The sequence below is a fragment of the Monomorium pharaonis genome, chromosome 6 (assembly GCF_013373865.1).
Source record: "Monomorium pharaonis isolate MP-MQ-018 chromosome 6, ASM1337386v2, whole genome shotgun sequence".
Classification (NCBI taxonomy): Eukaryota; Metazoa; Arthropoda; class Insecta; order Hymenoptera; family Formicidae; genus Monomorium; species Monomorium pharaonis.
The window spans coordinates 18,547,471-18,575,103 of record NC_050472.1 but is presented as its reverse complement, the minus strand read 5'-3'; the positions used below and the strand labels follow the sequence as shown (position 1 = coordinate 18,575,103).

General features: G+C 31.4%; 3 protein-coding genes across 6 annotated transcripts in view; 2 read left to right on the top strand and 1 right to left on the bottom strand.

Moving 5' to 3' along the window:
* The window catches only part of LOC105831572 (membralin), a 361,211-nt gene that overhangs the window by 72,497 nt on the left and 261,081 nt on the right, over window positions 1–27,633 (bottom strand). The window lies entirely within an intron of this gene.
* On the top strand, window positions 4,474–6,470 carry LOC105841043 (cytochrome P450 9e2). The gene has a single exon (XM_012688155.3). The coding sequence runs from the start codon at window positions 4,514–4,516 to the stop codon at window positions 6,062–6,064; it is 1,551 nt and encodes a 516-aa protein (XP_012543609.1). The 5' UTR covers window positions 4,474–4,513; the 3' UTR covers window positions 6,065–6,470.
* Window positions 7,054–8,775, top strand: LOC105829365 (cytochrome P450 9e2). The gene has a single exon (XM_012668139.3). It carries the CDS (start codon window positions 7,155–7,157, stop codon window positions 8,703–8,705), a length of 1,551 nt encoding a protein of 516 aa, XP_012523593.1. The 5' UTR covers window positions 7,054–7,154; the 3' UTR covers window positions 8,706–8,775.

The following is a 27,633-nucleotide window of genomic DNA, read 5'->3' as shown; positions in this document are numbered from 1 at the left end:
GTGAGCACTCAGTGAAATCTACATTTGTAACTACGTCCGCTTTGTCGGTCCTCCTTTCGAGAAATTCTCGACAATTAAACTATTAACTACCGAGTTAGAATACCTTCGCTTGAATCGCCTGCCCGAGAGGACAACAAATATAGTTTCTCTTTGTGAATTTCTCTTCACGCGTCAATTAATATATAAAATATAAAATTAGTTGTTAGTTATACAACAGGAATTTTAGAATTTGTCGCACCGATCTTTTCACTCGTACACTTGACGATTGATTGTGCGATAAAATTATGGAATAAAAAAATAAATTAGTATAGGCCAAATGATAAAATCCGAGCATGTTTAAAGACTGCACTAATGGCTTCTGCCGTTATTAATCTTTAAACTTATGCTTCGATTAATCGAAAGTATAGAATTTTATAGTTGTTATGATTATTCTCCAGATAATTCTTCACGAGAATCAAAAATCAATTTTTTAAAAAAGGAAGTTTTTAAGTTATAACCTCAAATAATTCTTTATCATGTCGTAAACAATTTTGTTCCGGCAAGAATCAAACAGAAAATGGAAAATATACATAAAAATAAATAGTAAATATAAAATTTCCGCAAAAATTAAATGAAACTAGGATTTTCTTAGGACACATTTCTTATATATTTTTTTAATGGATGATTAAAACATTAATCAAAATCTAAATTTTTATATTTAAACTTAAGGGGATGCTGAAGTCGTTTGTTTTACCCATTGAACGCTAATGATTTTCGGATAAGTTTGGCTCTTAATTGATTTTATAGAATTGTAAATCCTTCTCCAGAATTAAAACCCTTCTCCAGTATAAACAATAACAAACAGTGATTAACTACAATTTCATGTAAAAAACAAAAAAATTAGAAAATTATACTTTTGTGCAGTCATCTCGTGACTTTAATTTGCAGCACTAAGTTTGAAAGACTTTAAGACGTACAAAATAACTGTTATGCACCGTCATTACAGGAAAGAATAATAATGGGATGTGCTTTCAAAAATGAGTTAGAAATTTTTGGTATAAGAGAATAATTTATCTGAAAATTTCATATGTATGTGTGAGTGCGGATTCGGAAGAAGTCGATAAGTAGAGTAATATAAAAAAAATTTTTTTCGTTCTCGATATAAAATCCAATACTCAAATTGATATTAATGTGTACTTTAATTCTGGAAAAGAATTTCCAAATATATAAAAAAAATACATACAAAATCTGATTAATGATGTACACGAATGCCTCTACATTATGGACCCCGATCAAATTTAAAATGCAGTCCAGCATCCCCTTAATATATGTTCGAAAAAAATTATCATATTTATGCAAAAATAAATTTTAAAAATGCTTTCATTAAGGATGCGTTACATTTATTTTGGCAAATATGTAAATATTCATATTTTAAACAAAATATGTAAAAGTTGTATTTATAATTCTATTCTGTTCAAAATACATTTTCATACTATATTTATATTAATATGTCAAGAAGAAAATTGTCTATAATTTATTTATATTATTTATTATTATTTTTACCATTGTAATAGTAAAATTTAAGAAATATGACAAAAATCTCAAATTTTTTAATATAAATGGTTTAAGTCTAAATATTTATAAAAAACTTTATTACTTTAAATAACATTTCCTTCTTTATTATTATTAATGCTTTAAAAAAGATAAAGTATTATGGAATAAATTGATAGTAAATATTAGCAAAAATCAAATAAAGTCTAGACGTTTTTTATTTTCTCTTTTATATGGGATCTCAAAATATTATTTAAAATTTACAATTTTTTTATTATACTTGGTCATATCGAAAAAAAAACTTTTTTAACATTTACACAATGAACAATTTAAAAATAAGAAGTTTTTTGTTTCTTAAAACTGTATGGACTCGTATTTGTAGGAAAAAATCCTTCAATTACATCGAATATATAATATTATTGTACATACCACCTTGTTTTGACATAATGTCGTACAGCTTTAAATCGGAAAAAACATTCGAGTTACCGATGAAAAATGTGCAACAGTCGCTTTCCGTCTTTCCGTGGGGGAAATAAGTATTAATGCCGAAGGTTGACTGCGAATTGACCCTCGCGTTTCGCTCAGATCGACTACGTCGCGACCGAATAAAGAGGGAATTGCTTATTTTCCTTCCACAGTGGCGGTGAAACGATAAAATGAACCTTTTAGATGTTATAGTGGCCACTTTGCGGCGGTCGGCCACTATGTGGCTGAATTAGAGTTTAAGAGATCGCTAGCTATTGGCAGGCAGCTCGTGTTGTAAGCCACGAATGGTCTTGTGTGTCCAACGAGCACGCACGTTTTTTTTTTTCAACTATTAAGAATATTTTGATGTTTAGGAATTTCAAGCCACAAATTCCATTAAAAAAATTTTCGAAAGTAAAAACACAGCAAACGAGACTACTATATTTATATTATTATTTTATCCGCCATCTGCCATCTCTTTGTATCGTCAGTTTAAAACGATGAAACAATATCGATCGAGTTTTAGAGAGGGTTTAGGTTAAAAGGAATACTCAACAGTCCCTTAGATACAGCTGTATTATCCGCAGATAGGCCGTCGATTGCGCGCTTGTATCCAGACTGAAATGAAAAGAGCCGATCGACGGGTGGCCGATAGAGTGACACGGATGGTGCATTACCTCGCACCGTTGGAAGTTCTTTCTCCGAGGACTCCTATTGCGCACGAAATCGATACGCTATCCCACCCCAAAAAACACTCTTTTAAGCAACTATTGCAGAAAAGTCTGCATACGCTGTAATTAATATGCAATGGCTTTAAATAAAAATTACGTAATATATAAATTTGAACTTGATAGAAAAACCAATGAAGAAATATATCAGTAACATAGCTGTATCAGCTGCCAAACAAATTCGAATAATTTCTCGAAAAAAGAAAGATTTTGTTCAAGTATCTTTGATATTTAACTATAAGTACATCTAAAAATAATCTAATAAGAGACTTAAAATAATTTTGTTAAATTATTAAAATAATTATGAAAGATGTTCAAGCTTGATTGACAATGCAAAAGGCTTTAACGTAATAAGGTAACAATCAGTTTGAACGTTACGTAATAATTACGTAATAATTTTATATTTTGAAACAAAAATTATTTTCAGATTCATATTTAGTTAAATTTTTAGACACCTTAATAAAATTGTTCTTTCCATATGACAAACGATAACATGATGCAGAATAAGGTGTGCGCGTATACCAAGTCAAAGAGCTAATGGTATTATTGTATACAGTGATAAAAATTAATTAAATTAATCTAAAATACGACAATCTGATAATTTAATAAAATATGAGTAAATCCAGTTTTTATAAGTTTTAAGATTTAAAATAATTCGCCCCCTTCCCCCCCTCTCTCTCTCTCTCTTTCTCTCTCTCTCTCTCTCTTTCTCTCTCTCTCTCTCTCTTCTCTCTCTCTCTCTCTCTCCCTCTCTCTCTCTCTCTTTCTCTCATTCTAGCGTAACTAGAATTGAGATAATTAAATAACTTAAATGTATTTTGATTTCGACTATACTAAAAATCTAGTTGCATCAAATAGAAATATTAACTTACATGTCCATTCGAAACAAATTACAATTCTTGTAAAAACTATCAGATTCTTGAATTAATTTTCGTATAGAAATAAAAACTATTAGCGAATTCGGTTGCTTGCACTAGTGCGCACTGAGTGCGCACTAAGGCTTGTTTACATACTTTACATCAGTATTCTTATATTTAAGAATACATGTTCAAAAACTATTTAACCAAAAAAATAATTCTATGGATGTTGTACAGATCATTTTACTGGTTAAGAAGTATTTTAAGAAGAATTTAAGATGATTCTTAAATATAAAAATTGACTATAAACAAGCCTTAATATACATTCAGTGTGCACTAGTGCAAGCAACCGAATTCGCTATATGTTAAGATACATCTCTCACTTCATCAAATCTAATTTTGAGGATTCACAAGAGAAATTATATCATTGTAATATCAATAAAAAATGTCATAATATGCTACATCTTTTATTCTATTATGTGTAATTTTCTTTTTACAAAACCTGTCGCTTCTATCAAATAGCGGCATAGTGTCATATATCAGGAATTTTGTAGATTCAATCAGAAAGTATTAATCAAATTCTTATCGTATATCAAAACAGATTTAGATATAATAAACAATCAACTGTTATCATATCGAACACATCAATTCTTATTGAGACATGAGATAATTTTCTTTTTAATTAAATTCATAATGCTTGACTTTTCAACGAGTCACGCTCCAAAATGATTCATGTCGTGCGCAGTAGACTCTTGATTATGTCTCGTGCAATTACTGATGCAAGTCGTATCATCACGATATACCGACAGGCGTTTCTCTCTCCCTCCCATCTTCAATTCATTCATGATAAGAAGTCCGCGCAACATGTACATTTATAACGTTCTACGCCGCATTCGAAGCATCTCGTTTGAGTGTACACTACGTTAAAAGACGATGGATTTCTCGTTGCTTTCGTCGCCCTTCACGTTATTAGTAATTACTCTGATCATCATCGGCGTCTTAAAAGTTGTCGCAGCACTGCATCATACGTACTTTTACTGGAGAAACAAGAGGGTACCTTACCTGCCAAATTCGCTGTCATCTTTTACAACGGGATGGAAATTGTTACTAGGCCGTATTAGTTTTGCCGATTATTGCCAATACATATATAACTACTTCCCGGAAGCTAAATATGTTGGAATAATGGATTTTGCTACGCCTGGCGTATTACTGCGCGATCCTGAGTTGATTAGAGACGTCATGGTGAAAGATTTCGAACACTTCCCGGATCACCGCAGTTTCGTCGACGAAGATTTGGAACCGCTGTTCGGTAAGAACATCTTCGCCCTACGCGGTGATCGTTGGAGGGAAATGAGGAATACATTGAGCCCCTCTTTCACCGCCAGCAAAATGAAGTTCATGTTTGAACTGATATCAAAATGCTCTGAGGACTTTGTTAATTATTTGGTTGATCATCCGGAAATCTGTCATGCGATCGAGACAAAGGAAGCATTCAGACGATACACCAACGACGTAATCGCCACCGCGGCTTTTGGCATAAGTGTAAATTCTATGAAAGATCAATATAACGAATTTTATACGAGGGGCGTGGAAGCTACCAAATTTTCTAGTGGATTTCTATCAATAATCAAATTCATATTTATGCGTACGTGTCCAACGCTCGCCAAGTCGATGGGTCTGACCATGTTTCCGTCGGCTACGTCCAAGTTTTTTAAAACTGTCGTGGCGGAGACCATTAGAGCGCGCGAAGAGCAAGGTATCGTCCGACCAGATATGATTCACTTACTGATGCAGGCTCGAGACAAGAAAAGCGATAGCGTACACAAGATGACCTTGGACGACATCGTCTCACAGGCTTTCATCTTTTTCTTTGCCGGTTTCGACACGTCTTCAACTCTGATGTGTTTCGCCATTCATGAAATAGCAGTTAATCAAGACATTCAGGATCGTCTGCGCGAGGAGGTGCGACAGCATCTCGCTGAGGGGAACGGCGAGATCTCTTACGATTCGCTGACAAAAATGTCTTACATGGACATGGTGATTTCCGAGACTCTGAGAAAGTATTCACCGGTGATCTTCATCGACAGACTTTGCACAAAGAGATACGAACTGCCGCCGTCGCAACCGGGTTGCAAGAACGTAATCGTCGAGCCTAACAGTCTACTGATGTTTCCTGTCTATGGTTTACATCGCGATCCGAAGTACTTTCCAAACCCGGACAAATTTGATCCCGAAAGGTTTAGCGACGAGAATAAAGACAATATTACACCGTATACTTATCTACCGTTCGGCCACGGACCCAGAAAATGTATCGGCAATCGATTTGCATTTATGGAAACAAAAATTCTGATAGTTAATCTTTTGCAAAAGTTCACTCTAAAAACTATTGAAAAAACCGTTGAACCAATTGTATTCAGCAAAAAAGAGTTTACACTGCAACCTGTTGGCGGATTCTGGATCGGCTTGGAGAAAAGAGAAACGTAAAAATCTTCTACGATGCAGTGCGTTTGAAAAAATGTGCTTTTTTCAGATATATCAATACGCAGGATTGGAAAGTAACGCGTTACTTGTAACTTCGTCACCGTTACTTTTTTCAGTAACTGTAACGGCATTACAAATTTTGTTTGTAATGAAAAAACTAACTTCGTTACATTTTGCGGTAACAAGTAATGAATTTAACCATAATTTTTATCATTACTTTTTGCGAATTTACTCGGTGTAATTTTCATTCAAAGAAAACTGTTGGATTGTAGCATCATATATGTAAACGCGCCATTAAAAAAAAAGTGTTTATCGTCGACGGACGTATTAACACTACAAAGAAGGCATCTGCATAATAAACGACAAATTCTTTTAAAAATTAATACAATTTTAAAAAATTTTAATACAATTTAGCAATGTTTTTATTTATTTTAAAATAATGTAATATTGTAATATTTTATGTGTAATATTTAATAAACTTATATTTAAAATTAAAAAGTAACGGAAATTGTAACAACGAACGTTACCTTTGAGTAAAGATAACAATAACGAGTTACTTTTAAAAAGTAACTTTTTCAATACGTATATGCATATTTTAGTAAAATGTTTGTTTTGTGTGATACAAATAATATGGTTATGTAACATATCGTACACGTGTGTATCAAGTCAAAAAGTCAATGGCATTATCGTGTAGTGTGTGTGTGTGTGTGTGTGTGTGTGTGTGTACACTAAAAAATAAAATTATAAGTATGCAATCAAACCTTATAGATATGATGAACAATCGTTATCGTATCAAAACATAGTCAGTTTTATTAAAATATAATTTTTTTTGATAAAATTGTATTAATGCTTGACTTTTCAACAAGTCACGCTCCAAAATAACTCATGTCGTACGCATTTAAGTGTCCTGACTGCTATATCTCGTGCAATTACTGACACAATATGTATTATCGCAATAATACTGAGAGGCGTTTTTCCCTCCCATCCTCAATTCATATATGATAAGATATTTGCGCAACACGTATATATTTATAATATTCTACGCCGTGTCCGACAAAGTATCCCGTTTAGTTGTTCATCACGTTACATCACGATGGACTCGTCGTTACTTTCGTCGCCCGTCGCGCTACTATTGATTACTCTGATCATCATTAGCGTTGTGAAAGTGGTCGCGGCACTGCGTTATATGCATTTTTACTGGAAGAATAAAGGTGTACCTTGTCTGCCAAATTCGCTGTCGTCAAATATAACAGCTTGGAAATTTCTTTTTGGCCGTATCAGTTTTGCCGAATATTACCAATATATATATAATTACTTCCCAGACGCTAAATGTGTTGGAATGATGGAATTTGCTACGCCTGTTGTGTTACTGCGTGATCCTGAGCTGATCAGAGACATCATGGTAAAAGATTTTGAACACTTCCCAGATCATCGCAGTTTTGTTGACGAAGACTTGGAACCGCTGTTCGGTAAGAACATCGCCCTTCTGCGCGGTGATCGTTGGAGGGAAATGAGGAATACATTGAGTCCTTCTTTTACCGCCAGCAAAATGAAGTTCATGTTTGATCTAATATCGAAATGCTCTGAGGACTTTGTTAATTATTTGGCGGACCATCCGGAAATCTGTCATGTAATCGACACAAAAGAGGTGTTCAGACGGTACACCAACGACGTAATCGCCACCGCGGCTTTTGGCATAAGTGTAAATTCTATGAAAGATCAATATAACGAATTTTACACGAGAGGCGTGGAAGCTACCAAATTTGCTAGTGGATTTCTATCATTTATCAAATTAATATTTATGCGTACGTGTCCAACGCTCGCCAAATCGATGGGTCTGACCGTGTTTTCGTCGGCTACGTCCAAGTTTTTTAAAACTATCGTGGCGGAGACCATTAGAGCGCGCGAAGAGCAAGGTATCGTTCGACCGGATATGATTCATTTACTAATGCAAGCTCGGGACAAGAAAGACCCCAATATACACAATATGACCTTGGATGACATCGTCTCGCAAGCTTTCGGCTTTTTCTTGGCCGGTTTTGACACGTCCTCGATGCTAATGTGCTTCGTCGTTCACGAACTAGCGGTTAATCAAGAGATTCAAGATCGTCTGCGCGAAGAGGTGCAACAGCATCTCGCCGAAAAGAACGGTGATATCTCCTACGACTCACTGATGAAGATGTCTTATATGGATATGGTGATTTCCGAAACTCTTAGAAAGTACCCACCAGGAATCGTCAACGACAGACTTTGCGTAAAGAGATACGAACTGCCGCCATTGCAACCAGATAGCAAGAACGTGATCGTCGAACCTAACAGTGTGTTAATATTTCCTGTTTACAGTTTACATCATGATCCAAAATACTTTCCAAATCCCGACAAATTCGATCCCAAAAGATTCAGTGAAGAGAACAAACACAATATTACACCGTACACTTATCTACCATTCGGCCACGGACCTAGAAAATGTATCGGCAACCGATTTGCTCTCATGGAAACAAAAATTTTAATAGCTCATCTTTTGCAAAGGTTTACACTAAAAACTTCAGAAAAAACCATCGAACCAATTGTATTCAGTAAAAAGGAGTTTACATTGCAACCTCTTGATGGATTCTGGATTAGCTTCGAGAAAAGAGAAATGTAAAAGTCTTCCACGATATAGAGATACTTCAATATGTATATATATTTTAATAAATGCTTGAAATGTGCAATAAGGTTTATTTGCTATATATTACGAGGTAAATATGTTGTAAATGTGATGGAGTATTTATTAACAAGAAAAAATATTAAAGAAGTATAATCGCAAAAATGTTCAAGTTTACTTGTTTATAATCATTTTTAATGACTTCCACTTGGGTCACAATTACAGTTTTCATATCTAAATATTCTAATTAATTCCAAAATATTTAATTGCAATAACTAGAAGTTCTGTTTATTTTTACTAAAATTTGCCTAACCAAATATATCTTGTTAATTCAATCATTGATTGCTTTTTCCATTCAAAAATAAATAAACGTCGGTAAGTTGAAAGCGAGAATTACAGCAAGCGATCACTCCTCGATTAGTTGCGCCGTGCGAGATATTTTCGCGATAGAGTATATAAAGGGACAGAGAGTTGGAGCGATAGCAATGGCGACGGCGACGACGACGATGACAACGACGACGACGACGACGACGACGACGACGACGGCGACGGCGACGGCTACGGCTTTCGTCGCGACGCGATACCACTCCACTAATTAGGCATTAACGCAACAAACAACCCCGAGGTACCGTGTACCCTGCCTGAGTTCGCCTCCGACGCCACCGCCCCTGTTGCCGCCCCGTCGCGTTTTCCCTTAGCCTCCTCTAGAAACCACCCCGATCTCCTGGACGGAATGCTCAAGTTACAAATTAACTTGTAGAGATCATCCATTTCCACCTCGGTTCCGCGAACCTGCTCCCAACCACGGAAATTCAAATGCCAAGATCCCGGAAAAAGGAAAAAACTGAAACAAATGGAAAAATTTCCTTCCTATCCCGGCGACGTTTGAACCGTCAAAATTCGCAGTCGCTCAGATTACAAATAAACTTTTCCAGGGAACGCAATCTCGCGAGTTCTGACATAAGCCTTTGCGTTTTGCAGCTCAGATAAATTCAAAAGTTGGATAATATTATAATTCTTAACTCTGTAATCCGTCAAAGTGTGAAGAAAAAATTCTGTGCATTCTCCGTATGTTATATACTCTAGAAAAAAGTAACATCTCCAAAATAATTTGGAAAAAGATAAAGAGAGGTTTCCAATTTTTTTTCCTTCACAAGCAGAAAGATTAGCGGAACCATAATTTCGCCTCCGTAAAGTTAAATCGGCTAAATGAGATACAGCGAATTTTCTCGCCTGAAGTCTCCCAACCATTCGCGTGCGCATTTCCTTCGTATCCTTAATTTTCGCCCTGTTTACTTTTTTTTCTTCGTCACACGAACCAAAGAGGCACTCGTTAACAAGTATCGAGGAAAGCCGGCCTCGCCCCGCGAAATGACGAATCAGTGAGGCGTCTCGATTACGTAAGAAATCGGGAAAGTAACGAGGTCTCGGCGATACACTCCGATCCCATGGTAACGCCACCCGATAGGTATCCCTGTACGCTCCATGGTGCTCGGGGCGTATTTCGAGTCGCTGCGAAGAGGAGAGGAAAAGCGGGATGAAGCATCGGTGTCGCGTCAGTGAGAGTGCGTCGCGGCCGAATGTTACCAATTATGAGGAATCACGCCTGATCGATTTCAGGATATGAAATCGCGCTGTGCGCGCTCTCGCTACATCTTGTTAAGGGTCTAGAATCGAACGACGCGAGAAACACGAGAGCGACAGAAGGTAAAGAGGTAAGACGAAGACGAACGGGCTCGTTATTTCTAATCCGATTAAGTTTGATTTAACACATTCGAGAACCTAGCAATCCGTCACGGTTCATAACCCTAAACATATCGTCCTATAATATAATTACAGAAAAGAATGAAATATATGCAATTTTAAGGATGTCTTTTTTTATTTTACAGTACTACCTAAAAATTATTGGAAATTTAAAAATTAAAGACATTTTTGAGTTTGTTCTTTTTCTCAATCAATAATGACAAAAAATTTTGGTCATAAATACCCGACCAATTTTGACCTTAAAACTGCAAAACAAAAATTTTCGCTTATAATTGCCTATATAATAGAAATATGCCTATCTCGCTGTGATATTAGGTTAATAACTTTTAAACTAATAAATTCAAACTTTTACACAAATATTTATTAAGGTTTTATTAATATAAAAAATTTAATTCGTAATATGCTACTTTCTTATCAAATTTGAAAATACTATACTATAAAACGCAACTTTACATAAGAATTACAGGTAAACAAAAAAAATAAATAACTTTTAAACCGATGAAAAAATTATATTCCCATTTTCCTCTCAAACATAATTTATGTATGCAAACATCTAAATTTAAATTTTTTAATTTTTGGTAATATTTTGAGATGAAATGTCACACCGTTGATGTGACATCCTTATCATTAGCTTTCTTTCCTTTTTCTTTATTGGATTAAATTTTGAAATCTGCGATATTTAGTTAAAGTTTTGCAATCTAACTATTTTCCTAATGTCATAAAAGTTTAATAAAAAGAATTTGTTTGAAAAAAAAATTTGATACAGTTTTCGAAGTCGAACTTGGATTTGTTGGTAGTCTTAAAGTAGAAGTCATTGCCGAAACAAGCAAGTAGATCATAGAAAGTCGAGAATAACCCTTCGAGAAGAGTCACGAAAGGCAAGAGTTTCCGAATCGAGTAAATGAAGTCCTTTAAAGTTCGAGCCCTGTCAAGGAGTAAGAAATTCGTACTTCCTTGGCTCTCTCGCCTCGAGAAATATGCTAGTTGTACGGCGGCAAAGTGCCGAGCGCAGACAAGTAGACGATGTAATTCCACATTTCGCGAAACTTGCTACCGCGAGCAAGCACTGATTCCGTCCATGATACGCGAGAGGAGTTGTAATTTCTTGGCGATAATCGCAAAATAAAATTACCGTGTATAAATACAAGAAGCTGAAAACTTCCTCTATATATTGTTAGTGTCCTCAATGTTCAGGCATCGATTATGTTATAATTAACTTATGAACTGTAAGTACAGATTTACGCCAGCAACTTGCAAAATTACATGCATAACTACTGTATTATAAATCAAGTTGATTATTCTATATTATACATGGTGTTTCGTAATATGTAGGTATAACTTTAACTTCAGAAATAAATTTAAGGCACAAAAATAACACGAGGAGTTCATACATACTATAAATCAATTCGGCTTGATTATCGAAACATAATTTTATTAATATTTTAATAAGCAGAAAATACCACACATTTATAATTACTACACTTTAATTTGTAAATTTTATTACCTTGTATAATTATATTAAATGTAAAAAAAGATCACTGACACTTTGTTTTTGGTTTTATATTTCTTAAATAAAAGCTAAAAATAAAACTCTAAAAACATAAATTAGAAACTGTGTTCTATCAGATGGCATGTAGTATTCTTTTAAATTTTGCAATAACTAAATTTTTCGTAAGAGAAATAAAAATAAGTGTCTGACAAAAAAATATTACCAAAACATATAATGCTACACTTTCCTTCTCTTTTCTTTTAACATCTTTTAACATGAGTCATTGGTACAAAATATTTATAAAATAACGTATGTAAGGATTCTTAAAAGCCTTTCACCTCCGTGTAAAATGTTTCTTATCGATTATATACCACACACACGCACACACACGCACACGCACATGTAATCGATATATATATTTTTTTTGTTCCGTAAGACGCAACATGTAGCATGACAACATATAAAGATTAGATTAGATTATTAACTTGATAAATAGATCTCCTAATATTGTGTCTTTTATTCTATATAGTTTTTACTATAATCTATCTTATCACTCGACAAGTGTGCCAATTTACGCTGCACCCCGTTTATATAAAAAATCGCATTATATGAGAAAAATACATAAATAAACAGTTTTATGTAAAATGATCTTATTAATAATATACGCACTATTGTTTAAATTATGCAATTTGCAAAAAAAATTATATAAATTTTGCTCTTGCTCTTAAAGTTTTTATTTGTAAATTAATAGAATATAGAAAAAGCCACGAATACATAAATTAAGGATTTTTTACTTCTTTAATTATTTAAGCAAAACACATTTTTATCAATAAGTGTAATGTTTAATTTTCAACAATGTCGCTTTAGCATAGCAGATTTATATCGATATTGACGATTCCTAAACATTATACTTTTAATTATATTATTTATAAAAATGTTCATCCTTATGCTTGTAAATATGCTACTACTCCTTGTATCATAGAACGCCACCAATTAATTTATGCGAATTTAATAAAATTTTTAATAAGTAATAATATAATTAGAAAAATAATTCGCCTATATTTGTCCTGAATTAATTTCTAAAATTATACTTATATATTATAAAACATCCACTATAGAACGAAATTATCTATAATATACACATATTTTTATCGTATAATAATTATCCAGAAAGTAGTTTTCTTTGTTTTCTATTTTTATCGACGATTTATTAAAATTATATTATATCGTTATTGCATTACCTTAAAAAAATTTTATTCTTCTCAATCCATTATAAAGATTTTCACTCGTATAAAAAAGCGAGTTAATAAACGACATTTTACTATAAGTCTCTCAATAAGAAATAACTACGAAATTTCGGAGAAATTGGGATTATTTGTCGATCTAATGCGGAAAATACGTCAAACATGAATAGCGATAGTATCAAAATTAAAGTACACGGGACGACCGAGTTCTTATAATTAGAGGAAGCTTCGATTCCTTTGGGTGTGACGGTAGCTTGGCAACCAAAGACACGGAAGATGAAAAGAGTATGGCATAAAGAGAGAGAGAGAGAGAGAGAGAGAGAGAGAGAGAGAGAGAGAGAGAGAGAGCGCAAGAATACAGGATTTCCGATACTTTTTATTTCTGCTGTGATCTTCCCAATCTTCGCAATCACCTCTCCGTAATTAACCTCCATTATGGTTGTTTTCTGTGTATTTTGTCTCTCTCTCTCTCTCTCTCTCTCTCTCTCTCTTTTTCTCCTCTCCTCTTCTCCTCCTCCTCCTTCCGTTCATCGGACCGCGCGAAAGAAGTAGTCGATTTCCGAGAAACACTATAGGGAGAACGAGTTATCGGTCACAGTTCATTATTGTCATAACAAAAAGTGAGCACATCATTTCTGCCATTTCAATTGCCATGTACGTTTCCTCAGTCGCGACATTTTCGCTCCTTTCGAGCTTCCAAATTATTGCAAACTTCATCCCTAAGGTACATTCTCGTGGACAAGCCAAGAGGGAACATCGTGGATTTTCGCGACGAATCAAAAGTGAAAGATAATTAGGATTAAGATAAATAATTGAGGGAAAAGGATGGGAAGGATAAGGGAATCACGCCTAGTCGCTTCAGCGAGCACCGACTCTGACATTCTGTGTGTTTCTCGCTTGAGCAAAACCGGTGCCATTTTCAATAAGATTCTAATTATCGCAAACATTCTGTTTCGCGCGTAACATCAGGTTTGTGCAACTTCCTTCACTCAACCCTAAACTCTCAAGTGCCGGAACTATATAACTGGAACGCATCTCTCGAGACAATCTCCCGAGATAGCTAACTTCCATTCACGGTTGCTTCGAATTCGAATGGTTTATTTCCACGAAACGAAAACGATGCTCGATTTAAATCTTCAGCTACCTTTTTAAAAAAAAACTATATAGGTATACATTTCATGCGTTATAATGATCGATAGTCGTCATAATATTCCGATTTTTCATTAAACTGCCGTTTAAAAAGGTTAAGAGTTTCTTGTTTTGTCGCGCTGACTTTTCAAAAAGTTTTTAGAAATTTTTCTAAAAAAAGTAAATATTTTTTAACATTACTTTCCGTTTTTTATTTATTATAGTATAAAAATTAATTCTCTATTTTTTTAAATTAAAAATGTAAATAATAATTTAATAACAATAGATCGATTATTTTTAAAACTGTAATTTCTTTTTTTTGCTTAATAAATAAATAATAGCACTTATTTAAAAAAAATCAATTTCTACTGTTCTTTTATGGTTTTGGGCTCTAAACAATTAAAATATTAAAATAATTATAGTTCCAATAATAGCCCCCAAGTGTTTTGATGTAAATTTGAATTTTTAATTTTAGTGTATTGAGAAATCTACAATTGTGGTAATCGATGGACTGTGCAGAGATCAAATAAATGTATTGTTAATAAGTCATTATTCAATTCTTTTTTAATAATAGAAAATCAATCTTCAAATAATAATAAATAAAAAATAAAAAATAATTTTAAAAAATACTTCTATTTTTCAAAAAAAATTCTTAAAAATCCTTAAAAAAATCAACGCGACAAAATAAAAGATCTTTATAACTCGTTGCAACACGTGCTGTTTGATAAGATGAAGTTACTTATATTCGTAATCGCAAAGTGATGCAACCAAAGATATTACATTTCCAAGAATGTGTTCTTAACAAGCCTCTTATAATGACGAAAGTAGTATTTTGTAGAAGATATACATTTTGAGTAGTACTGAGCAGTGATTATTGCCATTAAGCGGTTCATATCGAGAAATTCTATCGAATCATCGCGAAGCAATTAGCAACGGTCGTTTGCCGTCTACTTATCTGCACTCGCACATATATTCACTGTCTCTCGGCAGCATTTCCCAGAACATCCACATTATCAACACCTGACGTTATTAATACGCTGCTCTGAGTTTTGGGCGTCTTCCTTCGTAAATTATCGTCGTATTGCGAGATGTTACTAATTGATACGTACAAAACGCATCATCAATCTCAAGATCGTCAGAGAGTAAAATAATCTATAAAGAATGACAAACGCACGGTGCAAACCGTGAGAAAATTTAATGAAACTGAATAAATTTGTTTGAATAAAAATAATTTCTCAATAAAACTTTTATTGTATTTGTGCAATATTTTAATTACTGTCAAGACATTTGATTTTTCATAAATGCACTTTTATCACTTTGTCATCCCTGAGCGCATAAAATTCTGATCATTCATGGTCTTTAATCCTTAATGTCCTCTGTCTAAAAGGGGTCTAAAAAAACCCTTAAAAAAGTTAAGTTCTGTACAGCTTTTTTAATTAAGTAACATTAAATCAACAATCTTAAACACTTTTGTGTATACTGACTTCAATAAAAAACATTTTTCTTTCAAAATAAATTTGTAAAAGTCATTAATTTTTTACCCCCAACTTTTTACCTCAAAATTCACTTCTCAAAATAAATATCTTATTTTTTCAAGTTAAAACAATTAATCAATACCTTCATTACAGTAAGCATTCAAGTGGTTAGAGTCTAAACGACCCCACTGTGAACATTATGAGATTTTCATGAAGTGTGAAGTTAAGCTTTTTTTATTTGACAACTATTATAACCTAAATACTTTTGTATTAAAATTTTCATCTTAAAATGTCACAAAAAATGTCATTAAAATATTTATTACCACTTTAAAGATTACACCCTGTATAAAGATAAATGCTTAATAAAGTGGAAATAATAATGAGATGTTGGAATACATAAATAAAGATAGAAAGATGTTTTGCTTTAAAAAAAAACTAGTACAAGATTCTAATTGCCTGTTTGTACAACTTTATTCCAGATATAGATAAAATGTTATATTAAAGATAAATGATATTAAAGATAAATGGTAGATTAATAAAAAAAAAAGTATATTTCTTGGTGTGTATTATTTTATCCATGCCCTGTATAAAGAATGGAGAATACACTAGGAACAAACTAGGAGAACTTAACGAAACTGTTTGTGCGCATTTGCTATCAATTTACGAGGCATTGCTCGAATTGAAAGAAATTGGACGTGTATAAAATATAAACGCGGTAGGATTTAAATCGAAGAACTAGATTAACGTTAATTTCTCAAATTCATGCAACGAATATTCTCGAGTCGAGTGTTTTCCAGCGGAAGGCGATAGGCGAGATAACGCTTTTGGAGATCTTCCGAGGGAAAGGAATGAGAAAAGCGTTCGTTTCAGACGGACGGTACTTCCTATGACAGTTCGCGGCGGTATTTATACGTAAAGGAGCTAGGAAGGGTGGCGACGCGCGGCGCCATTACTATGCAAATAGATTCGGAGTGACACGATGAGAATGGGCTATACCATGGTGCACCTAACTGGCGCCCGTCAGAACACCGTTTAATAGTGTAGTTTCGCTTGCACACGCCACTGCGCCCTCCACTACTACCGCGTACCGTCAGCAACCCCCCAATACGAGTAATGAAATTGTCCATGCGCGAACCAACGGGACGGGACGGGACGGGACGAGATGGGACGCGAGGCGACGCGACGGACTTCCGCGATCAAGCGAATATGTCGTTGCGTGCCTTTTGCGCACCGAACTAGATTCATGAGGATTTGTTGGAATTTCAGGTACACAAATGAGTGCAGGTACGCCTGCACATTCACAATAGAAATGCTGTATGGGCGACACAGTCGTACTCGACCACGATACGCAAGGTTAAAATAAACGTAATGTAGTAATGCAAACGATATTAAACACGTGCAATTTCTGACGGCAATACTATATCTATAATCTTACGAAATCAATTGTATAAATATCCCACAAAAAAAATCATTAGTATTAAATTAAAAATAAAATGCACACAATCATTGTTTTATATACAATTTCTTGCTTATATACGTAACAATGATAATCTTGTTTACACATAATTTAACCTCCTTTAAAGATCATTTTAAATTTCAGCAAAATATTATAGATACTTTTATTTCGATATTATAATTTCGATATTATCTCGAAAGAACGTAACGTAACTGTTACAATAACAATACTATATCAAAAAAATTCTAATTTGAAATTCTAGTTTAAAAATGCTACTGTTTATCTGATATTTTTTTCTAGTTGTATTATCAAATTTAGTTGTACTTACTAAATATTTAAAAAAGTAAAATTATTCTTAAGTGTATTAACCGAATATTTAATTGGCATTATTTTATTACAACATTTAACTATTATCAAATTCTTTTCAGTTCAAAATGTGCAAGAAGAAAAACTAATTATTCCCAGCTAAATTAATAAAAAAATTTCAAGTTTTCACAACATAACAAAAAAATTCTTGCGATAATTCTAGAAATTATTATTTATATAAGAATAAATTTAACTTTTTGAAGTATATATATTTTATCTACAAATTTTTTTAAACTTACAACTGTGAGTATACAGGAGTTTTTGGAATCATTAGCTGATTATAAATATAAAAAAATTAACTTGTAAATGCGTATAATGTTCTTGCAAGAGTAAAAAAATATAATTTTTTACGATAATGAATCGTCATAACATTTTTTGAAAATTTTTTTTAATTTCTACTTCAGCGATCCTAATCTCTCTGAATACTAAATTTGTTGTAAATTTAACAACTTCTTATAATTTTTGGTCGCCATGTTGTATTTTGTAAAAATTTTTATACATTTTGATTTTGGATTCGGATCCAGCATGAAATCTTTGGACATCTAGTTTCGGTATATCACGTTTAGAGAAAATTTTTATTATTTTATTTTAAAACCAAAATTTATCTAATTTTAAGCGATTCCGCTCTTTTAAATTTGTAAATTTTAAAATTCATATTTAATCCTACCTGTTTAAATGTTTAAATTTTGAAATTTTGACCTTAGATTTAAATTCAATGATTCTATCTAAAATACTATTAGGTATAAAGTTGCAAAAAAATTATAATAAAAGAAATAAGTTTTTTTTTAATGTTAAAAGATGATACTAGGTTTAAAAGAATTGATATAAGAAACTTAAAAAATAACACACAAGATTAAAAAAAATAATTACCATGTCATTCCATGTACCATTCCTTTCCTTGTGAAGAATAAATATTCTATAAAGTTTAACAATATTTCTTATCGAACATAATCTTACTCGTAAGTTCGCGAATTTAGTTAGAAAATAACGTGAAGAACATAATATAATCCTGGAGAACGATTCATTTAATATTCGCTCTCTATAAGAACGTTGAAAAGGGACATCCCTCTAAAAGTGTCAGGATTAAACAAATTCGCCGCATTATTCATCGCAAATGAGTTCTGTAGCGGACACGCAAATACGCACATACGCAAATACCAATTAAACTTATAATCTCAAAACGTACGATCTCATGTGAAACTGTCCACACGTGCCATTTGCGTTCAGCGGCAGATTCGCGAGGATTTGCTAGAATTTGAGATACATAAATGGCTAACTATATGTGCGCACGTTGTACGATGGAAGTGGGCGAATGCGCGCGTATCGACGGGAGGCATGTGAAACAGACGAGGTGAAAATAGATGTGATAAAAATACAAATGGAACGGCGGACAAGAGAAGGGAATCATGAACGGTGAAACAAATATCGTGGAAAACGTTCCCGATAGATTTATCATTGTATTTACGCTTGCATTATATTTTTCCGGTTGATCTGCTTTTATGTTATTTACTAGCCGCAATTTTTTATGAATTTCTTTTTTTGGTATTTGATTTAAATCACAACCTGTTCTCACAATTAGATCTTGTATGTGGCGAAATTTTTGTAGATTTCTTACATGATAATTACTTTTATATATTTATACGCAAATCTTTCGTTATTTTGATGTCTCTGTTTTCTCGCTGTAATCCTCTGAAAGTTTTGGAAGAATGACATTGCAATAATATCTATGATTTTTGTTTAAAATTTTGACGTGAGAATCCCAAGAATTCTCATAAAATCATAGAAATTAAACACTTCTCTTTTACCTTATTAATATTAATATTAATATTAATATTAATATTAATATTAATTAACCTATAATATACCTACAATACATTACCTAATAATACAAAATAAATGGAAGATATTATCATTTCCTTTTCGTAAAATACGCTTCGTAAAATGTTGACAAAAACGTGCAGCAATGACTATTCACGTTCAAAAATCCGTGTTTTGAATTACATTGCCGAATGGAAATTTCATTTTGACAACGTCATAAAACCAACCTTTGGCAAACATACGCCGGAACACAGTTTTTAATGACACGCTGAATTAATACTTCGCATAACGCATCCGTCTTCTTTCTGTTGCTTTTTTGTCATAAAAAAACCCGTGTACGTTAAATGTCACATATGAAGCTTTGCACACTTACAGAAAATACAATTATTACAAACATTAAGAAAATAATAATTTACATCATGTAAGTTGCAATTATTTAAAAAGTGATAGAAGTAAAATAATATATAGCAGCGTAAAAATAGAAATAGGGACATCTTATTTTGAATAATAAGTTTTAAAATAGCTTGCTTTTCGACACCAAAATTTAAAAAAAATTAATCATTAATTATTTATCCAACGAACGAATAAATATAGCAGCATAATCATATTTTGTAAATAGAAAAAATTAAACATGCCAAATCACGCATGTCGATTTATTTTTCTGCACAACCTGCCAAAATATTTGCTCAATTTTTATCTATTTAAGCAAAAGTTACTCAACTAACATAGGATGGCCTCACAACTCAAAAATTCAAAGAATTACAAAACTTTGGCAATGTGTACGTAAAAAAAAACATTTTTCTTTAGAAAACATCTTTATTTTCGAAATGTTATACATTGAAATAAAATTGTATAACATTAAATAGATATAATTTGTTTACGTGAAGAAATTTTGTCAAGTTTTATTAAGGAAAATATATTCTCATATTCAATAATAATTTCCATGAATTAAGATTATCAAATTCTTTAAAGAAAATTAAATTATATGTAAACAAGGTTACCATTATTTCATATATTTACAAACAAGAATATTTGCTTTTACATACTTTGTATGTACGAAACAATGAATGCTGAATAGAATATTAGTTTTAAAGTATATTAAGGTTTAATATTAATGTTTAATATTATTTTTTTAGGTATAATATAAAGAATATTTTGATACGTAATTTATCCTGAAAAAGTAAAATTAATTTCTAAAAATTGGCTCATTTTTCGTTGTACTATTAACCTTTAGAGGACCGGCTCTTTTTGGACGATTTTCTTAGTTTTAACGCTAGAACATTTTTGTCCTTGTCAGTGAGTTGAACTACGAAAAGATGACATCGCTCTAGCGCCTAATATTAGGCTTCTGATCCGGACAAAATAAGTGTTATTTTTTTTGTTACATTAAAACTTTATATTATTGTTTATTATTAAAATAATAAATTGTTTAACGTTATTTGCGGCAGAAATGTATCGAAAAATTATAAAAATATAATTATGTCGCATTTTGTAAGATATAAGACAGTGAAATGTCATTATACAAAGTAACATCAATTAATTTTGAAATAAATACACATATTATAATAAGAGAAGTATTTTTACCTAAATAAATAGTGTTTTCGATAAATCTAATTTTAAATCTAATATTAAACTTCCGGTCTCGGAAAGGTTAAACAGTTATATTTTGATAAGTAAATTCACTAAATTCAAAAAATTTCAAGACAAATCACTTTTTTCCTCGAAATTTTGTTTCCTTTTTTCCGTATTCCTCCGTAATAAGAAAACAAAAATTAAAAATGAGTAAATTTTCAGACGTTAATTTTCAGAGATTTTATTTTTTTTAAGATCAATTTGCGTGTGGGTAGCAAAGAATTGTTTATCATATATTATTAAATGATCCCCCTACATGTTTCCAAAGTTTCACAATTTTTTTAGTTTTTAAGTTAGGGACTTTCTTGTGAAAAAAAACAGTCAAGGACAATCAAAGATTTAATGCTAAGTGCCGAGAGGATGCTTAAAAGTGCACGAGAAAGTGTTGAGGGTACTTAAAGCGGTCGGTCAAGAGCACGTCCAAGTTTCGAGAGTAATAAAATTACCGTGTTGAACAGCGGATACGAGTGGCAGAACGTTCAAGCGGTAGAGTGAAGCGAGTGTATAAAGTTTAACACGATGTAGCTGTCTATATGAAAAAAGTGACACTCGCGAAAGAACATGTAGATAAAGAAATTAAAATAAGTTAATTCCTAAGGATTTTTTGCATCATAAACGAATATATACCGTGCTATTTGTAATCCTTATTGGGAGTTAAAGCGCGATGCAGATTTGTATTCATTTTACAATGGCGCAGAGAACACGATTCGATCGATCACACGGAAAAGGTGAGTATCAAAGCGCGCACAGATTGCTGTCATCAACGTTAATTCTCATTATCTTTTAATTTTATAAGCGCGTCTCCTATGTTGACGCATGCTCAGTGCACACTATCGCTTCACTTGGAGCACAAAATTGCAAATTTCTTTGCTCTTTCGCTCTATAAATGTCTCAGTTTTCTTCGGCTAATTTCTTTTGTCTCCCGTTTTCAAGATAAACTGAGAATTTAGTGATTAAAGTCATTTCTTTCGATATCGAGAAATTAATAAGTTTCAATGACGGAGAAATTAATAACCGGCAGTATTACTAATTAATTCTAATTAATACATTTTTAATTAATTCAAGGAAATAAACTATTTACACGTAGAAACAATCGGCTGTAAATGGCCAACTTATTAGAACTTACATTGGAAAGTTTTGATTCAAGATTGATGTTTCTTTGGCCTATATTTCCAGTAGATTGAAACGTGAAAGCACTGTTGCCCTCAAATCACCTATCTAGATTAACCCTATCTAGTATCAAAATATGATTAGCCCGCCTCGATAATGAACAAGTGTATTCGTTCATTTATTCCACGCACTTTCCTTCGCATTCGTATGTTATTAATCATCCACTCATCGGTATAAAGAAAAAACAATGAGATGAGAAACATCAAAGAATTTGATATTTCATAATTGGAGCTTTTCCTGCTTATCCATAAAAGAAACAGAAATTCTAAAGCTAAAAGTTTTATTTTCGAATCCTCATATATATGTTTTTTCTCTTAAAACTCAAATTATGAAAAACTATCAAAGTATAATCATTTTTTTAAATTAAAAAGTGATAATATTCCCTTAATTCTTAACCCATTAAAACAAAACTCCTTATAATGCGCGCGCGCGCGCGTGTGTGTGTGTGTGTGTGTGTGTGTGTGTGTTAAACTAAAATTAATAAATAAGAAACTTCCAAAAGTTTGTATAGTTTTTTATTTCTATAGTAAAAACTACACAATTTTTAATGCGTTTTTCATGAAATAGCATTTCTCAAAAATGTTGCCACGATAATTTATCTAATTTCAATTCAATTAATTCAAAATGTTTGAGATATGCTACAATCCAATAAAAGTTCCAATTTTTCGATTTTTTTAATAAAAAAAAAAAAACACAAAAATCAATTTTTTAATTTAGCAATAGTCGAGCAAAAACTACATTTACATACAGATATGTAAATATGTATAATTTTTTAAACTTTTTGTTTTTGATAAATTCTACATCTTAACTTTTTAAAGCACTTTTTAGATTTTTTTAAATATATGATCAGTAATGGTAAGATATATTTTCAAACTGTCTCTATATAGATATTATACAGATATACAAATAAAAATGTATATATGTAGATACTGAAATATTTTAAAAATTCAGATAAATATAAGATACTTCTAAGTTTTAAATTATTCTTTAAATTATTTCTTTCTAATAAAAATAATATAAACCAAATATACTGATAAAATCTTTTGCTGATGTTTTTGTTTTTCACATTCTCACTTTCTTCACATAACACTTTTTTCACATTATCACTTTTGCGGCATTCATTATTACTCATACCAAAAATGCTTCAAAGATAGTCTATCTCACCCCGCAAAACTAAAATTTAGTTATCAATATTAAATAATCACTCAAATAATAATGCGATAACTTTTTGCTTGTGTCACAAATAAGAGAGAATCTTTATGTCGATAGGACTGTCAATTGTTACTTCTGTGGTTCTATTTTTTATTTATTTAAGGGGATGCTGGAGTTGTCTGTTTTACCAACAAAAAAATAGTAATTTTTGTTTAACAATATCTTTTTATTTCTTTTATAGATTTGAAAATCCTTTTCCAGAATAAAAGAATACGCATTGCTATCAGTCTGTGGAGTAGAGTTTCTACCAAAAATGGGAAAAAATTGTTAATTTGCTGTCACATGATAATATAACAATGTTTGCTTGATATAAAAGATCTACAGTTTGTACCTACGAAATTCGTATTCACAGACTAGTAGACGATGAGAACAAACAGTGTCAAGTTTTGAAAATTAGATTTTAGTGCCTAATTGAGACAAATTTATGAAACAAAAATTTAGGTTATATACGCGTAAAAAGTCGATAAATAGAGCAATAAAAAAAAATATTTTTTGTCCTCGATATAAAGTCCAATTCACAGATGGATATTAATATGTGTACTTTAATTCTGGAAAAGAATTTTCAAATTTATAAAAGAGATATATACGAAATCTCATTAATGATGTGCACGAATGACTCTACATTATCGACCCCGATCAAGTTTGAGAGGCAGTTCAGCATCGCCTTAAGAAATTGATAATCTTTTTCTCGTCTATAAAACATAACAAAGAGACATTATAAAATATTCTGTTCTAATACGTGTATTTAAATCTGCATTTTTTCTTGTGTGCGCAAATTTATATCGTATCATTAACGATAGCAATAGATAGATAAAAAATAATCTTAAAAAAGAAACATACATTTTCCATCAAAAACAAAAAGTTCATAAAAATTGTATATAAAAATATATGTGTATGGAAATGTTTCTGAAAAATAGTTTAGCTATTTAGTTTTGTAACTAAATATAGATTATCCAATTTGAAAGTATTTTTAATATAAGCTCAGATACATAAATGTTACAAATCTCTTTACGTGTATCTAGATAGTACCAAACACAGCATTATGAGTTTCTTGAAACTTATAGTGGAAACTTATACAGAGTTTTTTTATTTGCTGCTTGCAAATATAAAGTCAAATTAAAAAATTTTTTTAAATATTTAAACTGGCGGATCTGACATAACCCAGCAAACACAAAGTTACATGTAACGTGCCTGTTAGTTATAATTTCCCACTCAACAATGTAATTGTAATATAACACGTGTGTTATATTACAATTACATTGTTGAGTGAGAAATTATAACTAACAGGCACGTTACATGTAACTTTGTGTTTGCTGGGAACATACCAAAGTAAAAATGCAAAAAATATTAGGCCTATTTACTTAAAACTTAGAATATAGCGATGTTTGACTACAAATACAAAGAAAATACTTGCAAATGCATACAGTAGGGGAACGTGGGGCGCAGTGGCTCAAGGGCACAGTGGATCATTGGTTATAACTGCGCTACTATTAATTCTAGAAATATCGCTCTTAAAACACATAGGTTATGTCACTACTTGTCAAACCAGTGACCGATACGTGTATACGTGTGACAGGGATCCTGTAGTAAAGCAAATAAGAAAGAGAAACCTTTTTTCGATATTGTTTGTTTTGTAGTTTTGTATTATTTTTGTGTGAATTCTGATGTAATTTAGCATTTTTAGTGTCTTTACATATTTGTTTACAAATGTATGTATATGAATTTGCTAGATGTCTTATATGTTTTCGTATTTTTATTTATAAGTTCTATAGGTACTAATGGGGCACATTGGATCAACGATCGGTGGGGCTCACAATCAGTGAATCACAATCCATTGCGCCACCTATGAACCAATGTAACCCCCAAATTTTATATCGATTTAGAATTAAGATATATTAATGCTTTCTTTTACTTTTTAGAACAAAGATGCCACGAAATAGAGTTATTCAGAAAAGAGATCTTTTACGTTTTCAAGTACTTAAAATGCCATTAATAAATAATTAATAAAACTATTTTTTAAGTTGAATGTACTTATCTTTATTCAAAATCCTATGATTAACGGTATCCCGTAATGATTCACTGTGACCCATGCCGGGGATACAGTGGATCAATTGACATAGTTTCGAAAAAATGTATTCAGTAAAAAGTAGCTTAGTGATATTAATTTTTCAACTCTAGAATATGTTACGATAAAGTATAAACAGTAAACTAAAAAAAAGAAGGTTTATAAGTGCCAAAAATTATAAAGATATGTTAATTGAAAAAAAAAAGTGATCCACTGTGCCCCACGCTCCCCTATGCGTTTATCGTAATACTGTCGTAATATAATATAAAAAGGCAAAAATATAAAAATTTAATATAATTTTTTACTTTAAAAATTATAAATTCAGATTCAAAATCAGCAATCTCAAAATATTAAATCTAACAAGTTTTTATACTTATTTAAAAATACTCTCTGCATATGTTGATTTTGAATTTTAAATTAGCGATTCTAAAATTTCCCGGATATCAAGTTTCAAAATATCATGTTTAGAAGAAATGTTTTATTATAGTACATTTTACATAAAACCAAAATTTTTCGAAATATGAGTCGTCCGTATTAAAATCCGTTTATTATATAAATTAACTTTTATCTATGTTTAATTTGCTTTAAATTTTTAACTTACCGTTTCTTTTCAATTCTTATAACTAGAAAAAGATAAAGAGTAAATTAAATTCAAATCGATGTTAATCTACATTGCTCGAAATAAATATAAGCCAACCGTTTTGAAATTTTAAATTCAGATTTAGAGTCAATGATTCAAAATCATAATAAATAAAAAGTTTCAAAGAAAACGGAAGAAAACAAATAATTTTTATCTTTAACAAGTGTCATATATGCAGTGGCAAAAAATAGGTACACTTGCTCTAGTCATTGTTTTTTTTATTTGTAAACACATACGTTAACGCTTGAACAAAATACTTTTTACTTCGACAACGGCATATATTAAAAGTGTATCTATATGTATAGAAAATTTTTTATAATAAAAAATTTTACATATAAAAATATTTTACAATTAAAAAAACAATAACAAAAGCATATGTGCTTATTTTTTTTGCCACTACTGTATGTAATACCATGCTTCAGAGGATTGACAATAAAAAATTACAATAGTACACTTTTTGATATCCATTTAGATTTGTAAATAATTATCAAAAAAATCTTTTCTCTGTTAAAAAAAAAAATTATAAAGAACATTTAAATAAAAAAAATTAATGTATAAAATTTCGAGTTTATGACTTAATATTCTAAAAATAAGTGCAGAAATAATATCAAAATAAAAAATACCTTTTTAAAAGAATATTAATATATGTATAATTTTTAAATATTTAGATAATACATGTATAATTTTGAATTTAAGTAAATCTCAAAAATATATTACTTTAAAGTAATAACAGTGAAAGAGATAATGAGTCTTCAGCCAAAAGACGCATTTTTCTGGACACGGATGACAGTCTGTTTAGTATTCCAAACTGTGTGGTTGGGAGTCAAGACGATTAATTATACCGGTTAATTATCTTACGAGGACTAATTTTCTATCCGCTGTTTACGATTAATCATGCACCTTGTCACGTAGCAAATACCATCCCGACTTTTCATTTTGGATGAAATACCGTAAAATAGCGCGGTTAAACGATATTAATCACAAGTTGCATCATAATTGTTTCTTTCAACGCGTTTTGCGTTGAACCATTAATGACTAGAAAATGTATTTTTGAAATGTAAAATATTTCACAAATATGTTTAAACTAAAAAGTAAATTATGTATAATTATGTATAAATCTAAAAAAATTTTCAAAGAAGCACGTATATACATTTCTAGAAAGTAAATTAATATAAATAGTAATTAATAAATCTAAAATATTCTTTTTAAACAATGTTTGTAAATACATCAATTCAAAAACATATTAACCAAAAATTTTATTTCATTAAACGTGAGAAAGATTTCTAATATCACGAATTTATATCAAATCGCGTGAATATGTCCGCTAAAATTTTTATTATAATAAATCATTTTTACTATGATTAACAAACAAATTAAAAATATTATATTATAATGAATACTATTATAAAATCCTATTTTCTAGTTTTATAATGCCACAGTTTTATCAAATGGAATATTAATTTCAGAAA

Bases quoted from the DNA above. Each gene is read 5' to 3' on its own strand.
- LOC105841043 (XM_012688155.3), top strand. From the start codon at position 4,514: ATGGATTTCTCGTTGCTTTCGTCGCCCTTCACGTTATTAGTAATTACT.
- LOC105829365 (XM_012668139.3), top strand. From the start codon at position 7,155: ATGGACTCGTCGTTACTTTCGTCGCCCGTCGCGCTACTATTGATTACT.